The sequence below is a fragment of the Phocoena sinus genome, chromosome 11 (genome assembly GCF_008692025.1).
Source record: "Phocoena sinus isolate mPhoSin1 chromosome 11, mPhoSin1.pri, whole genome shotgun sequence".
Classification (NCBI taxonomy): Eukaryota; Metazoa; Chordata; class Mammalia; order Artiodactyla; family Phocoenidae; genus Phocoena; species Phocoena sinus.
In genome coordinates this window covers 81,029,402-81,045,537 of record NC_045773.1, presented here as the reverse complement: position 1 = coordinate 81,045,537, position 16,136 = coordinate 81,029,402, and the positions used below count along the sequence as shown (strand labels likewise).

The following is a 16,136-nucleotide window of genomic DNA, read 5'->3' as shown; positions in this document are numbered from 1 at the left end:
CTCCGCAGTCGACCCCTCTGTCTGGCACCGCCATGCCACCTGGCCGGGGTCAGCGTGGGCCTGGGCTGTGGAATGTCCCACTGGGGTGTGAGGGGCTGTTCCTCCTTCCCTGACGGGTCTGGCTGTAGCTCAGCCGGGCCGCCTGCCCGGGGCTTCCCGGGAGCACAGCCCCTGGAAGGAGGGGCTGAGAGTCCGCCCAGGTGAGGTTACTTGGGAAACCTTGGCCCCACCCCCGGCCTGGCTCCACCCCCGGCCCAGCCTCTCCGGGCCCAGCTTCCCCAGCTGCCCTCTCCGGAGGGGTAGGTGCACCGGGGGAACCCTGGGGATTTGGTGGGAGGGGACGGTGGGAAGAGGCAATTTTCAGGGTGGCCATGGGGCTGCCTGTTAGTGAGTCCCTTAGCAGTTGGGGCGCCCTAGGGTTTGTGTGTTGACCCGTGAGTTGGAGTACGTGCCCATATGTGCCTTGGCCTCTCCCAAGGGCCAGCCTCTTCCTGGCAGTGCTTTTGTGTACTTGTCTGGGACTTCGTGTTTCTTTCTTGGGACTGTTGTCTGGGACTGCACGTAGGGTGAGTTTATATCTATCTACTGTGAGGTGCAATGGGGCAGAGATCTGCAGTGGCGTGAGACCTTACCCTGCAGGTGATTGGTAGGTGTGGGGTGTGGAGAGAGGTGGTGGGGCCCCAGGTAGCGCTGAGCGGGGTGGCACAGTTCCCACCACAGCCCTTCTGTCCTGCCCACCTCACCCAGCAGCTCCCCCGTTCTCTTTCTCTCACATTGGGTTTGTACCTCGTCTCTCTGCACCCAACTTCTCTGGATCTCGCGTACTGTTATTTTTTGTCTGTGCGTGATTTTCTCTTTGCCCCCCTATCCTCCTCCTCATCCCCACCACTCACCTTGTCCGGGCCTATCCTTGCCAGCGGTCAGAACCTCCGACCCCACCAGGGCAGAGCTGGCTGCCCTGAAGAGAACTCCCGGACTTTGAGCAGGGAGCCCAGGGGAACCAGGACCTCGGAGTCTGGACCCCAGGGTCCTTGAGAGGACTGGGGAGGGCCTTGTGGAATTATGGGGAGGGACTGGAGGTGGACGTAGAGAGAGGGGTCTGTTCCTACGGCTGGGTTGGGGTGTAGAGGACCAGAGGCTCAGAGGGTGCCAGAGAGAAGCAAGGTTGGCGGTGTGAAGAGAGTAGGTCTAGGAGGCCGGGTTGGACAGGTGAGCCCTGCTCCCTTCCCCCACTCAAACTCCTGCTGCCGGACCGGGCGCCGGGCCTGTGGGAACTTGCTCCTTCCCTGTGCCCTGGGGCTGCTCCCCTTCACCTCCCTCTCCAGGAACTGAGCCCAGAAAAGGGGGAGTAGGGAGGCGGGCCATCCCCTCGTGGGGCCTGGGAGTGGGGGAGGCCCTGAGCGGTTAGCCGCTGGCCCCCTGCTTGGGCCGTTCTTCTTTGTGGGGATCCTGGGGGGGGGGTGGTGGGCCGTGGGCGGGTGGAGGGGGATGGGCACGCAGCGCCGAGCCCGCGGCGGGGACTGAGGCACGGTTACCTGGGGGAGGCCGGGGCGCGCGGGAGAATGCGGGGTGGGCGTGGCGGGGCGGAGAGGAGCGCGGGGCCGGGAGAGCGGCGCCGGGCGTGGGAGCGGCGGGGCCGGTTCAGCCCGGGAGGGGGAAGGGAGGGCAGCGGCCCGAGCGCCCGGCGAGCGGGCGGAGGGGGGAGCAGGGAGGGGGAGGCGGCGCCTGGGTCCGAGCCGCCCCAGCCCTGGCTCCTCTCCCCGGAACAGGCCCCCGACAGCTGCTCTCGGGAGCCGCCTCCCGACACCCGAGCCCCGCCGGCGCCTCCCGCTCCCGGCTCTTGGCTCCCTCCGCCTCCCCCTCCCCGCGCCCCGCCGCCACCAAGGAGGCCCCGCTTCGGGGTCGGACGCCGGGGTCTGCCGTGAAGAGCGATGAGAGGTAGGAAGAGCGGCGGGAGGACCCCTGCGGGACGGAGGGTCGGGGGCGGCGGCCTGGGGCTCCGGGGACGCGCGGTGGCCGAAGGATGAGGGCCTGGCCGGGAGGCAAGATGTTCCCGGACTGGACTTCGTTGTCCAGCGCCGCTAAGTCTGTCCCTGCCCGCCTCCACAGTGCTCTGGTTTACTGTCTGAAAATGGGGGGGGAACCCCCCGAGCTCCGAGAAAGTGTGTTCCAGCCTTGAGGAAGGACCCCCTTTACCCAGTATGGAGGAACTGAACCCCAGGAAGACAGGTGCTCATATGTGGTCCTACTGAATCATCTCCCGGCCTCCTGGAGAAGTGGGCCTGTCCTCCTACTTGGCCAGTCTCTGCGGGCATCTACGAACTGTTAAGCCTCCATCCAGCCAGCTCCCAGTTGGGCAGCCTGGCCTCAGCCCAGCAGAGAGAGGGCCTGACACCATAACCTGCCAGTGACAGTCGTTCATCCACGGTTGGATGGTCAGTTGGTTCTGCCAGGAGTTACTGTCATTGCCCAGGGAGCACTATCCCCAGTGACCCTTCCCCGCTCCCTCCTCTCCAGCCTTCACCCTACAGGTCCCCTGCTGGCTGGACATTCCTTTCCAGCACCTCTACCCCCAGCCAGAGTCTGGTGCTCAGACTCGCTGTTGCTGAGGGCACATAGTGTGTCCAGAATTGAGTGGTACAGTGGAGATGAAAGCTGAGCATATGGGAAAATAGAGAAATGACTTTTTTTTGGTCACTCCAGCCACCCAAGTTTCCTTCTGTTCCCCACTCTCTTGACTTCCCTCTGGCTTGGTCACCGTGAGTATTAGGGGTGGGCCCCAGTTCTCTTGGGACCCTGTGCCTGAGGACCTGAGTGTGTGTCTCACACTGTCCTCTGTAGGAGCATGTTTGTCAGTTCATGTTCACAGGTGTCTGAAGGTGACTATTAACTAAGTGATGGGATTGAACTTGAAAGAATGCCGAGGTGTGGATGGAGGTGATGTGTGCTTGAGTGTCCGTCCATGTTTGCCTTGGCTGGGGAGTCTATGTGTGTAATGGATTTATGAGGATGTCACATGTGTCTGTCTCTGAAAGTCTGTAAGACAGTTGTGTGTGTGCGCGCATGTGTACAGAGCTGTGTGAGTGTTGTCTGGGGTGAGGGTTGGGGGTTGGGAGAAGAGGGCGAAGGGCTTGTGGCAGAGTGTTCCAGCCCCTGGCTTCCAGCCTCCTGCTGCACCCTGGGGCGGCACACGGGGGGCCTGATTGACTGATTGATTGTAGTGGGGTTGGGGTAGGTCTTCTGGGCCTGTCCTTGGTGTTTGTGACCCAGTGGAGAGAAATGGGGTGACAGGGTGTCAGCGAACAGATTGCCCCAGACGTCTCTCTGTGTGTTTCTCTGCTTGGCTCTGTGCCCTGCGCTTCGAAGCCCGCTCTGTTTACCTCCTGCTTTGTGTTTCTCGCCCTGTCTCCCCCTGCCTTCTATCTTCTGCCTGTCTTTGTATGTCTGCCCCGGGCTCCTCTTGCTTGCTCCGTCTGGCTCTGATGACTCATCTGGGATAGGCATGAAGGTTACCCAGGGGAACAAGGGCCCTGCTGTTCCCGAGAGAGGTGGGGGTGGAGAGCAGCACCCAGGAATTCCAGGCCGGCTGCCTGGGGCTCCGGCAGCTTGCTCCCCTGTGCCAGCTCCCAGACCCCCAAGGGACCAGGCGTGATGCTTCCGGTTCCAGCTCTCCTTTGATACCTGGGTCCCCCCATAATTCAGTCAGCCCCCTCAGCTGCTGCTTTGGAGCTGTGGGGTCTCAGCTGCCTCTTACATTCCTGCCCTAGAGCATTGTGGGAGCAGCTGGAGGAGGACAAAGGGATGGGGGAGTATCCCCCCACTCCTCCTACCTCCTGGGGTGACCTGGCTTCCCCGTCTTTAGATCCGCCCTCATCTCCCAGGCAACTCAGCCTTTTCCTCAGCCCTGGGCTCTTCCTTCTGAAGCAGTCCCCTTCAGAAACTGGGAACTGGGGGGATAGGATGTCGAGGTCTTAGGAAGGGAAGGCAGAGCAGGGAGAGGGGATGGAATACTTTGGACCTGATGGCAGAGAGGATCAGGGTTTGAGGGGTGGCACTAGGGATCCCAAAGGATTCCAGGGCCTGGAGAACTCAGAGCAGACCTCTGCTGGGAAGAAGACAGGTCAGGATCGATTTTCCTGGGGCTGGGGCTGGGGCTGGGGTTGAGGCTGGGGAGGGTAGATACCTGGGTTCATAGGGAGTTGTAGTTGGAATGGTTTTCCGGGGGCAAGCTGCCAGGGGCCCAGGGATTCTCAAGCTTTAATAGGCACAGGTCACCTGGTGATGGTGTTAAAATGCAGACTCTGATTCAGCAGGTCTAGGTTGGGACCTGAGATTCTGCATTTCTCCCAAGCTCCCAGATGTGGCTGAGGCTGCTGGGTCGGGGGCCAGCAGGGCTACAGAGGACACTGAGATTGGAAGGTTGCTGGGGTCCCCCGCTTCGCTTAGAATTCTGGTCTCCTAGGTGGGGAGGGGACCAGAATTTAGCTCGGTGTCTGGCACATGGGAAGCATTCTAAAAATATAGCTGATGCTGTTAAACGGTGACTGTTGTTGTCATTTCACTGCTATTATCCCCAAAGCAGCCCATCCTGTCTCTTCATTATTGGCTGTGAGCCAGTCTCCTTGACTGCCCTTTAACTAACCTCCCCCCTCATTATGTCCCCTGCAGAGATGTTGCCCCCACCCCCGTAGGCCCAAGGGATCAAGAGCAATGGGGCCAGGGGCCCTCTCATTTCTACTGCTGCTGCTGATGCTCTTGGTGGCAACAGGAGATGCTGACATGAAGGGACATTTTGACCCTGGTGAGGAGACTGGCTCTTGGGTCTCTGAGGGATGGGGCTTGGGAGACCGAGTTGGGAGCTTTGACCCTCCGTATGCCTGTGTTCACCCAGCCAAGTGCCGCTATGCCCTGGGCATGCAGGACCGGACCATCCCGGATGGTGACATCTCTGCTTCCAGCTCCTGGTCAGACTCCACTGCTGCTCGCCACAGCAGGTAGCTGGCACACCTGGGCTGTCCCGGAGGAAACCCCTGGGGACTCTACTTGCCCTTCCGACACTCTGCCCAAGCCAAGAGGCTTCTGAGAGGGTCGATGCCAATGAAGCCCCCCATAGTACTGGGCGGGGGTGTTAAATACTGGAGACAGAGGCAGACCTAGGGCCAGATGTTCCCTGTGACTTCCTGCGCCCTCCCAGGCTGGAAAGCAGCGATGGAGATGGGGCATGGTGCCCTGCGGGGCCGGTGTTTCCCAAGGAGGAGGAGTACCTGCAGGTGGACCTGCGGCGGCTGCACCTGGTGGCGCTGGTGGGCACCCAGGGGCGGCACGCAGGGGGCCTGGGCAAGGAGTTCTCCCCCAGCTACCGGCTGCGCTACTCCCGGGACGGCCACCGCTGGATGGACTGGAGGGACCGCTGGGGCCAGGAGGTGAGGCTGGCAGCGACAGTGCCCAGGGAAGGCTGGCTCTCCTCTGTCCCCCCGCTGTACCACCTATCCACTGGTGACTCTGCAGTGTGCGCCCTCTCTAGCCCAGACATCTCCCCTGAGCTCCAACTAGTGTTGCAAACCTGACCACTTTCCACCTAGATGTATTATGGTCAACTCAAACTTACCATAAACTTCTCAAGCTGAACTTGAGCCCCATTCCCATCCCAGACCTGCTCCTCCCCCAGCATTCTCCAGCTCAGGAAGTGGTACCACCATAAGCTAAGATGATATCCCTGATTCCTCTTTTTCTCCCACCTCCTACTGCCAAAGCATCAGCAAGGCCAGTCTGTTCCACCTCCATGATATTTCCTGAATCTGCCCACTTCTTACCACCTCCACCTCTACCCCTAGGCCAGGACCCCACCATCCCCAGCTAGATGAATGCAGTAGTCTCCAAACTGTTCTCCTTGCTTCTTTCTCTCCTGAAGTCAAATCTCCACCTGGAGGCTACATCTAGGGTACCTGAGAAAATGCAAAGCAGATGCCTCACACCTGGCTCACAGTCCTCTGCTGGCTTTCCTGCTGCCAGAACAAAAGCTGAGGTCCTTTGTGGGTGCAGAAGCTTAGCCTGTGCCGGCTCCTGTCCACATCCCTTACCCCTCTCCCCATTCTCGCTCCACCCGGGCCCTGCTGGTTTTCTCGCTGTTCCTGGTACATGCTAGGGCTCACCCCACAGCCTCAGGACACCTGCACTTGCTGTTCTCTGTGCCTGGAAAGCTCCTCCCCGAGCTGTCCACAGGCTCTCCTCCCTCCATTCAGTTCTCCCCGAAGGTATCACCTCCTCATAGAGCCTTTTCTGACTCCCCACCCCCAGCTGCCTCTTGTTTGTCACAGCTGTTTCTCCTACTGGACTGTCCTACAGGAGAGGGACTGATGCTCACCCCCAGGAATGTGCCCGGCTGGTGCAGAGTGGGTGCTCAGCCAGCATCTGCTGAGTGAACAGAGGGAATGGGTGAAGGAAGAGGGGAAGCCAGAGCAGGGGTGCAGAGCCATGAGGGACTGGATAGAACCTGGGCACAACAGGTCGAGAGACTTAGAGGTCAGGACAGACCATCAGGCCCAGAGAGGTGTCAGAGGGCTCTGCTGCAGCCCCGTGTCTTACAAATGCCTGGCTGTACTCCACGCCTTGGGTGCTCGGTGCCACCCTTCGTGGGTCTCTGTGGCCACTGTGGGCTGGGCCAGGGAGCAGCTGGTGGCTGGGAAATTACATCCGATCTGGAGCCTTCCTCCCCCATCCACCCCTGCATCCTGGCCCACAGGTGATCTTAGGTAATGAGGATCCTGGGGGAGTGGTGCTGAAGGACCTTGGGCCCCCCATGGTGGCCCGACTGGTTCGCTTCTATCCCCGGGCGGACCGAGTCATGAGCGTCTGTCTACGGGTGGAGCTCTATGGCTGCCTCTGGAAGGGTGAGTCATTCAGACCCCTGAGGATTCATTCCTGTCCTGGGGACTGGGGAGTGGGAATGGGGGAGAGGGGCATCCAGGATCCTCTGTCCTGTTGGGAATCTGTCACTCTGAGTGAGGAGGGGACTGGCCAGCATTGCCTCCTCCATGCCAGTGGCCTGTGGAGGGGTTACGAGAGAGGGACCTGAAACCTGATGCAGGGGTCGGGGATGGAGGCTCCGTGCCCCTAACGCCCCTCCTCCCCCTGCCCCAGATGGACTCCTGTCTTACATGGCCCCTGTGGGGCAGACGATGTACTTATCTGAGGCTGTGCACCTCAACGACTCCACCTACGATGGACACACCACACACACCGTTGGCGGGTGAAAGAAGCGGGCCCCGCAGGACATGGAGCCTGGGGTGGGAGAGTGGATGGAGTGGGTGGGGGAGGGGGTTGTCTGGGCAGCGAGAGGGAAGAACTGCAGAGAGCGATGGCTTAGGTGGGGCTCAAGGGACAGGTCCAGGATTGAGGGATAGCACGGTGACCACTAGCTAATGTGACCCTTTGTGCGAATTAGAGAAAGGCCTGCCTCTGCTAAGACACTTAAATCTGTTGCAAACTGTCACAATAAATACATCGTAGGTTGAGCGGTGTCCCTTAGAGGCGGTGCCTTTGTATAGCATGTGACTTCAAGGTGCCCTAGAGAGTCCTGGGTGGGGGTAAGAGAGAGCTGTGTGAGGTTGGGGCAGGGGTGGGCAGTTGCTGGGCTACGCTGGCCAGGCCACTGGAGGATGGGGGTTGTAGAGCACCCAGATAGGTGACACTTTCTTCTCTTCCACCCTCTTCTTCCTCGGCTCCCCTCCTCTCTAGGCTGCAGTACGGAGGTCTGGGCCAGCTGGCAGATGGCGTGGTGGGGCTGGATGACTTTAGGAAGAGCCAGGAGCTGCGGGTCTGGCCAGGCTATGACTATGTGGGATGGAGCAATCACAGCTTCCCCAGCGGCTACGTGGAGATGGAGTTTGAGTTTGACCGGCTGAGGACCTTCCATGCCATGCAGGTTAAGTGCGGCCAACTCCCAGGGAGGGCTCTGAGACCAGGGTGAGTGCCCTGGGGTGCTCGCTCGGGCTCTCCTGGACTTGACCTTGTGTCCTTCCTTCCTTCCCCCAGGTCCACTGTAACAACATGCACACGCTGGGAGCCCGCCTGCCTGGCGGGGTGGAGTGTCGCTTCAAGAGGGGCCCTGCCATGGCCTGGGAGGGGGAGCCCGTGCGCCATGCCCTGGGCGGCAGCCTGGGGGACCCCAGAGCCCGGACTGTGTCAGTGCCCCTGGGCGGCCGAGTGGGCCGCTTTCTGCAGTGTCGCTTCCTCTTTGCTGGGCCGTGGTTACTCTTCAGCGAAATCTCCTTCATCTCTGGTAAGCCCCTGGTCTCTGCCCAGTTCCCAGCCTCTGGGATTACTAACCCATAGTGCCCTCGAATAACCACTCCCGGCACCAGTGAGACTTTACAAGTAAGGCTGCCCTAAATAATTTGAACACTTCCCTCCCCCTTTCCCCCTGCCTGTCTCAGTCTTTCGTTTATGAGCCCCTCACTCACGACTGATGTTGAGCAGTATGACTGTGGTTGTTAAGATATTGAGATATTCTGTGCTGGTTGAGAAATAGCCTCTTCTCTAAGCCTCCTGACAGCCAGGATCCCCCCGCACCCCGGGCTCTCCTCAGGAGTCCCGCTTCTCCCCACAATCCAGCAACTAAAAGATTAACATCCAGCACCGCCACAACCGTCCAGGACCCTCCAGGATCCTGTCCCACCGCCTATCCTGGTTGGTTGGTACATACACTGAGTATCAGCCCTGCTTTTACTCCCCACCCAATAACAGAATTCCCTCGGTCTCATGCATGTGTGCCTCCCTTTCGTCGCCTCCTCCCTATCTGACCTCCCCTTTTTTCTTCCTTCTCCCCAGATGTTGTGAATGACTCCTCCCTGGCTTTGGGGGGCACCTTCGCACCAGCCCCCTGGTGGCCACCCGGCCCACCTCCCACCAACTTCAGCAGCTTGGGTGAGCTGCCCTGGGGCCCCCGCCAGGGCGTGTGGGTCCTGTGTCACCAGTCCTCCCTGGGCCCCCTCAGCCTGGGTGGGAAGCCACCCGTGGTCCTGACCCTTCTGCCTCCACCAGAGCTGGAGCCCAGGGGCCAGCAGCCTGTGGCCAAGGCCGAGGGGAGCCCGACCGCCATCCTCATTGGCTGCCTGGTGGCCATCATCCTCCTGCTGCTGCTCATCATCGCCCTCATGCTGTGGCGCCTGCACTGGCGCAAGCTCCTCAGCAAGGTGGGCAGAGTGGCGTGCGGACCCTTGGGCTACTGGGGGTGGGGCAGCCTGGGGAGGGATGGGCAGGATGTGGGCGTGGAGAGTGAGGCCAGCGTGTGTCGGGACTCCTGCGTTAGTTAGGATCCAGCAGGGACCACAGAGCACAGTCGGATGAGAATAATTTGAGGGAGGCTTAGTAAGGAGACCACGTAGAAAGATGTGGGCAGGGTGTATGTACATCACGAGAAGCAGTGCCTTTCCCCAGGCCTGGTCACTACCATCCCTGGGTCTGTGGGGTGAGAGGAGGAGGCAGTTACTGGAAGGCGGGAGGAATCTAGGAGGAGTGTGTGGAGAGGGCGCCTGAGAGGGGCAATGGACTTTGGTTCCAGGATGCAGCTCACCTGGGTCCATCCCTTGGGGAGGGGCTGGGAGAATAAACACCCTGACCTCACTTCCTGTCTGCCCTCCAAACTCCTGCTGGGGCTCCTATCTGGCCAAGCCAGACCCAGCCTGTTGACGCAGTCCACACTGATCGACCTCTTGGGGCAGGAGCCCAGCGGGAGAAGGTGGCGAGTGGAGCTAGGGGAGCGACTGGAAGAAGTGCGGCACACCCTAAGCCCACGTCTTCCAGGCCAGAGTCCAGTGGTGGGGATACACATTACAGTTAATAGTTATGGACTGGTAGGATTTGGGTTGGAATCCCATTGTGGGACATCGGGGAACCCACTTAAATGCCCTTGAGTCTTTCTTTACCTGAAAGATGAGTTAGCAGTACATATGACTACAGGACTTTGTGAGGACTGAAGGAGGGAACACGGGTGTAGGGTTTAACCAAGAGCTGGGAAGTGCGCGCCGAGCAGTAGCTGCCCTTAACATTCCCGTTCCCCATGACAAGGCCGAGCGTCGGGTGTTAGAAGAGGAGCTGACGGTTCACCTCTCTGTCCCTGGGGACACCATCCTCATCAACAACCGCCCAGGCCCTCGAGAACCACCCCCTTACCAGGAGCCCCGGCCTCGTGGGAATCCGCCCCACTCTGCTCCGGGTGTCCCCAACGGCTCTGGTAAGACCTTCCTTGTTCCAGTCCCACCTCCGTCCTCTGCCTGTCTTCTCAGTGTATCCTTTTTCCTCTCCTTTACCATTCCTTTCTTTTACTGTCTTCCCCAGTTTCAACTCATTTTCTTATTTCTGTGTCCCTGTTCACAGCCTTCTATATTACTCCATGTCCTTACCACATAATCTCCCTCAGGAATTTTCCATGCATTACTCACAGTCCCCAGTGCGCTCATCTTGTTTCTGTGCCCCACACACTTCCCTCTCTCATCTCTGTTGTGCCCTCTCATTGTGTCTTTCTGGCTCCTCCCCTCTCTCCTAGACACACTATGTGCATTCCATCCATCTACCTAGATCGATATATCCACTCATCATTCATCCATCTGTTTGTTCATCCATCCATATATATTCATACGTCCACTCATCCATCCATCATCCATCCATCAACCGTGCATCCATCCATCATCTATCCATGCATTCACTGTCCATCCATCCAGTCATCATCCATCCATCATCTGTTCGTCCATCTATCACCTATCATCCAGTTATCCAGCACTCTCCAGATGCTTGTTTTATTCCATTTCTGTCTCTTAGTACATTCGTTCTCGTCAGCCCTAGTCTTGCCCTATTCTGTGTCTCCCTGTCTGTCTAGCCTTGAGTCTCATCCCTTCCCCGTGTTTCCCCCCCTCCTTCTCCCGACAGCGTTGCTGCTCTCCAATCCAGCCTACCGTCTCCTTCTGGCCACTTACGCCCGCCCCCCTCGAGGCCCGGGCCCCCCCACACCCGCCTGGGCCAAACCCACCAACACCCAGGGTAAGCCCCTCTGCCCCTAGTCTCTGCCAGGCTCCCCGTACCTCTACTGGGGCAGGGAAAAGTCCTCACACCTTGCACTCCCTCCTCTCCCCACTGTGGCCTCTTCTGCTCTCCTGAGCTCCCAAGGAGGAAGCTCTTGTGCCCTTAGCTCTCCTCTGCTGCTGCTTGCTCCTTTTTAAGGCCTCCCCCTTGAGCTGAGGAGTAGAAAGCTCCCTGGTTCTCAGCTCTGTTCCCTTCCTCCTGTTCCACCCCATCTCTTGAGCTCTCCAGAGCCAGAGAGGAGGTTGCTATGGTGGCTCCAGGCTCTCTTACAACCCTTCCTTCACTCTCCCCTCTCTCTAGAGCTGCAAGGAGGGCCTCTCCCCCAGTGCTTGCCCTCTCCCCCGACATGTCCTCTCTCTGCTCACGCCCCCGCCCTTCCTGTCTGCTCTTCCCTTCTGTGTTACCTTCTTCTCGTCACCCCTTCCCCAGGGCCAAGGGGGGACAGCTCTGCTTCCTCTCCTCTGTCTGTAGACTCCATGTTGCGTGGGCTGTGAGGAACTGTTTTCCTCTCCCTCTGTGTGCCCCTGTCTCTGCTTGTCTTTGAGCTTGGTATGTTGGGTCAGGGAGGGCTTGGGTAACCATGGCAGGGAGGATGAAAGGATGAAAGCAACCGGTAGAACGGCTACGTGAATGGCAGTGGCTGGCGGTGAGTGGGTCATGGAAATTGGAAATTGGAGGGTGACCGGATGGCTGGGACCATCCTTCTTCCAATGGTGGGTAGAGGAATTCCACTTGGCAGCCAAGACTTCTTTCATGGTCTTGGACTGTGCTGGGATCCCTAGAGTACAAGACCTTATGACATTCTTTGCTCAACCATTTCCACTGCCTTGAAAGCTCTGTAGCAGCTAGCTCTCATCCCATGCCAGCACCTTCTCTGTTCTGAGGCTGGCGGGTGGAATACCAAGGAGAGGAGGGTAGACCCAGTCTCTCACCCACCTGGGAGACGGGGCGCCTCTGGGAGACGGGGGTGTGGAGAACCGTGGCTCTCGGGGGCTGTTCCTGATGCCTCGTCCTGTCTTCTTTTCCCTCATCCTGTAGCCTGCAGTGGGGACTACATGGAGCCGGAGAAGCCGGGTGCCCCGCTTCTGCCCCCACCTCCCCAGAACAGCGTCCCCCATTATGCCGAGGCTGACATTGTCACCCTGCAGGGTGTCACTGGAGGCAACACCTATGCTGTGCCTGCGCTGCCCCCAGGGGCAGCTGGGGATGGGCCCCCCAGAGTGGATTTCCCTCGGTCGAGGCTCCGCTTCAAGGAGAAGCTTGGCGAGGGCCAGTTTGGGGAGGTAAGAAGGATTCCTGCCCAGCCATCAGCAGTGTCTGCCTCTCTCTGCCTCTCTTCATGCCATGCCCAGATATCCCCCTTGGCTGGGAAACCATCATCTGTGTTGTCCCAATTGACCGTGTCTCCTTGGTGAACCTTGTGACCCCCTACCAAATCACCTTCTTTCTCCAGGTGCACCTGTGTGAGGTAGAGAACCCTCAAGATCTGGTCAGTCTTGATTTCCCCCTTAGTGTGCGCAAGGAACACCCTTTACTTGTAGCTGTCAAGATCCTACGGCCAGATGCCACCAAGAATGCCAGGTGAGGACCAGGGATGGCATCTGGAAGAAGGGGGGGGAGGCCATGAAGAGAGGGGAGCAATCTAGAGAGAAACATGGTGGAGACCAACAGTGGGGGAGTGTCTGGGAACTAGTGAGTAGAGGCTGGGGAGTGGGGCACTGGTTTGTGGGAGCTGGAGGGAAGCTGCAGGTCAGCCCCTCGGCATCCCACCACCTTCTCCCTGCTTCTCCAGGAATGATTTCCTGAAGGAGGTGAAGATCATGTCGAGGCTAAAGGACCCAAACATCATCCGGCTCCTGGGCGTGTGTGTGCAGGACGACCCCCTCTGCATGATAACTGATTACATGGAGAATGGCGACCTCAACCAGTTCCTCAGTGCCCACCAGCTAGAGGACAAGGCGGTGGAGGAGGACAGAGATGGGGAGGCGGCCCAGGGGGCCACCATCAGGTACACAGGGGGTCTCCTCCATTCCCCTCACTCCAGCTTAGAGGGAAAGGGGGAACGTGGGGTGGGCAGGCAGGTAGAGGTTCTGGGAGGGGGCCTGGCATGAGACACATGTGGCCATGTTCATCTAGAACTTGAGGGGAAGAAAGGCTGGAGATTACGACAATGAGGGTGGTGAAGGGACTTGGACCCTGTCAGGAACTTCCCTGTGCTCTCTCGCCCTCACTGTCCCTGAGTCCAGATTGTGGAGCATAACAAAAGCGGTAGCGTCCTGGGGTCGGATGAGCTAAAGAAAGGTTGAGTGGGCATCTACCCACTGGCCTCCACCAGGGCTTTCCATCTGCGCACCAGGAGGAGGGGTAACCCAGTCCTGGGAAGAGGGCTCTCCTTCATCTCCCAGGAATCTGTGAGGTGGGGACGAGTCTAGGGCTGCCCCTATGACCCGCTGTTGTCGGCTTCTACACTCAGCTACCCGATGCTGCTGCACGTGGCGGCCCAGATTGCCTCGGGCATGCGCTATCTGGCCACACTCAACTTTGTGCATCGGGACTTGGCCACAAGGAACTGCCTGGTTGGGGAGAATTTCACCATCAAAATCGCCGACTTTGGCATGAGCCGGAACCTCTACGCCGGGGACTATTACCGTGTGCAGGGCCGGGCGGTGCTGCCCATCCGGTGGATGGCCTGGGAGTGCATCCTCATGGTGAGAGGCCCTGAGAGAGGCGGGAAGGGAGGGGCGGTTAGGGGAGCACTGCCTGCCACTTAAGCTCTGGGATCTTGTTCAGTCACTTGCCTTCCCTGGACTGCAGTTCTCCGCATCTCTGAAATGAGGCTTTGGACCAATGCTCTATAAGGTTCCTTCTGGCTCAAGGGACTGGAGAAAGCAGAGAGTTATGGTGTGATTGGAAAGGGTCCAGGAGCCAAGGGCGAGTGTGAGAGATGGAGTCAGGGTGGCAGAGAGAGAGAGAGATAAGGAGGCTAGAGATAGAAGGCAATGAGTTGGGAGAGTCAGGACCAGAAAATGGGGGGAAGGATGGGTAGAATCGGGAAGAGGTGGGGAGAGGACTAGAGCACAAGAAAGAAGGCAGAGCCAGAGGAGAGGAGCAGGCTTAGTGGGAAAGAGGGCCAGCTAAGGAGGGTGGACCGCCGGGGGTTGGGAGGGAGTCAGGTGGGTGTGAGGATGATGCTGAGTGGATGTGGGGTCCCAGTGGGGAGAGGAGGAGGGTCTCTGTTGACTGATGCCTTTCTCTGCCTCTGTTGCCTTATGCACGCACCAGGGGAAGTTCACGACTGCCAGTGACGTGTGGGCCTTTGGGGTGACCCTGTGGGAGGTGCTGATGCTCTGCAGGGCCCAGCCGTTTGGGCAGCTCACCGATGAGCAAGTCATCGAGAACGCGGGGGAGTTCTTCCGGGACCAGGGCCGGCAGGTCAGAGCAGAGGGGAGGGAAGATGGGTCTGGGGGTCCAGGAGGGCCAGAGCCTGTCATCTTGGGGACTAAAGAACATTTGCCTGCCTTTCATCCACGCTGCCACAATGCAGGTGTACCTGTCCCGGCCCCCAGCCTGCCCACTGGGCCTGTATGAGCTGATGCTTCGGTGCTGGAGCCGGGAGCCTGAGCAGCGACCACCCTTTTCCCAGCTGCATCGGTTCCTGGCAGAAGATGCGCTCAACACAGTGTGAATCACAACACCCAGCCACCCCTCCCTCAGGGAGGATTCAGGGGAGGCCAGCGGCACTAAACAAGAGGAGCTAAGCGCACCCCACTCCATTCCCCCTCCTGACCACCCTTCACCTCTGAGAGAGGCAGTGTGGCTGAAGGTGGGCTGGGCCTGCCAGGGAGCTGACGCCCTCCCTTCCCCAGATATGCTCTCATGCCCCCTTCCTGCTCCTCTTAGAAGCCCCTGCCACCCACCCAGCTGGCCCTGTGGATGGGATCCTCTCTGACCTCCTCTAGCCATCTCTTGGGGGAGGTGGGAGAAAATATAGGGCAGACACTGGACCTGGCCCATTGGAGCACCTGGGCCCCCCTGGATAACACTGGTACCTGGAGAGAAGGCTGTTGCCCCCAGCCTCTCTCTCTCTCCGTCACACACTGGACCCCACTGGCTGAGAATCTGGGGAGTGAGGAGGACAAGAAAGGGAGAAAGGGGTTCCCTTGTGCCTCCTCCTGGGATTGCCCTCAGCTTTGGCCTCCCTCCTCCATCCTATGAAACACTGGACTTGGGGGTGATCCCTACCCCCCCCCAGCCTCCCCACTTCCCATCTGCCCTGTTGTAGGTAGAACTTCTCTAAGCCTGTATGTTTCTGTGGAATAAGTATTGGGGTTAGGGGGGAAAGAGAGCAATGGCCCATGGCCCTGGGGTTGGACATCTCTATGGTAGCTGCCACATTGGTTTTTCTATAATCACTTGGGGTTTGTACATTTTTGGGGGGGGAGAGACACAGATTTTTACACTAATATATGGATCTAGCTCAATGCTATTTTAATCCCCTGCACTAGGCAGGTAATAATAAAGGTTGAGTTTTCCACAGCTACGAGTGGGTTTCTTGGGGTTTTGGTGAAATCTGCCTCCTGCCCCCCCAAACCCATTTCCTTTCTTCCTTCCCCTCTTTTTCCCTCTTCTTCCCATTCCATTTCCCAACATGTGTTTTTCCCAGCATAGCGTTCCGTTTCTGCATAAGCCAGGCCCTCGCCTGTGGGACCTAAGGTCCCACATGAATATGGAGCTCTGCAGGAGACCTGGAAGGAGGTGGATTAGGCCAGCGGTCCTAACCTTGTCTGACCCATGGACCCCTTTGGCAGTGTGGCGAGGTCTACTGATTCCTCCTCAGAATTATGTTTTAAAACCCGTTTAAAAATATTTCATATATATATATATATATATATATATATACAATTATGATTACACATGTATAACAGGAAATCAAAGCATTTACCAAAATGTTAAAAAAAGATATAGTAACATGTGCTTCTTTTAAATATATTTAATAATAAGACCTAGTAGCAGGTGTAATAATTATTGATATTTTCAGAAAGTAATGAGCATAAATG

The 16,136-nt window shown here is 58.4% G+C and overlaps 1 protein-coding gene across 6 annotated transcripts; it reads left to right on the top strand.

Moving 5' to 3' along the window:
* The first annotated feature begins 277 nt into the window (after positions 1-277).
* DDR1 (discoidin domain receptor tyrosine kinase 1) lies at positions 278-15,615 on the top strand. Of its 6 annotated transcripts, none has more exons than XM_032649396.1 (19): positions 278-299; positions 1,770-1,938; positions 4,669-4,801; positions 4,892-4,994; positions 5,195-5,423; positions 6,743-6,890; positions 7,141-7,249; positions 7,738-7,924; positions 8,035-8,281; positions 8,830-8,925; positions 9,043-9,194; positions 10,069-10,234; positions 10,927-11,037; positions 12,118-12,362; positions 12,533-12,660; positions 12,872-13,087; positions 13,553-13,787; positions 14,362-14,511; positions 14,624-15,615. In XM_032649396.1, exons 3-19 carry the CDS (start codon positions 4,711-4,713, stop codon positions 14,762-14,764), a joined length of 2,754 nt encoding a protein of 917 aa, XP_032505287.1. In that variant the 5' UTR covers positions 278-299; positions 1,770-1,938; positions 4,669-4,710; the 3' UTR covers positions 14,765-15,615. The 6 variants fall into 6 exon arrangements, with proteins under 6 accessions (XP_032505287.1, XP_032505286.1, XP_032505288.1 ...); XM_032649395.1 differs by lacking the exon at positions 278-299 and adding an exon at positions 389-566; XM_032649397.1 differs by lacking the exon at positions 278-299 and adding an exon at positions 1,194-1,209.
* The last annotated feature ends 521 nt before the right edge of the window (positions 15,616-16,136 follow it).

Coding starts and splice junctions, on each gene's coding strand:
- DDR1 (XM_032649396.1), top strand. CDS start 4,711: ATGGGGCCAGGGGCCCTCTCATTTCTACTGCTGCTGCTGATGCTCTTG. Junction 13,088..13,552: donor GCCCAGGGGGCCACCATCAG/GTACACAGGGGG, acceptor TTCTACACTCAG/CTACCCGATGCTGCTGCACG. Junction 14,512..14,623: donor TCCGGGACCAGGGCCGGCAG/GTCAGAGCAGAG, acceptor GCCACAATGCAG/GTGTACCTGTCCCGGCCCCC.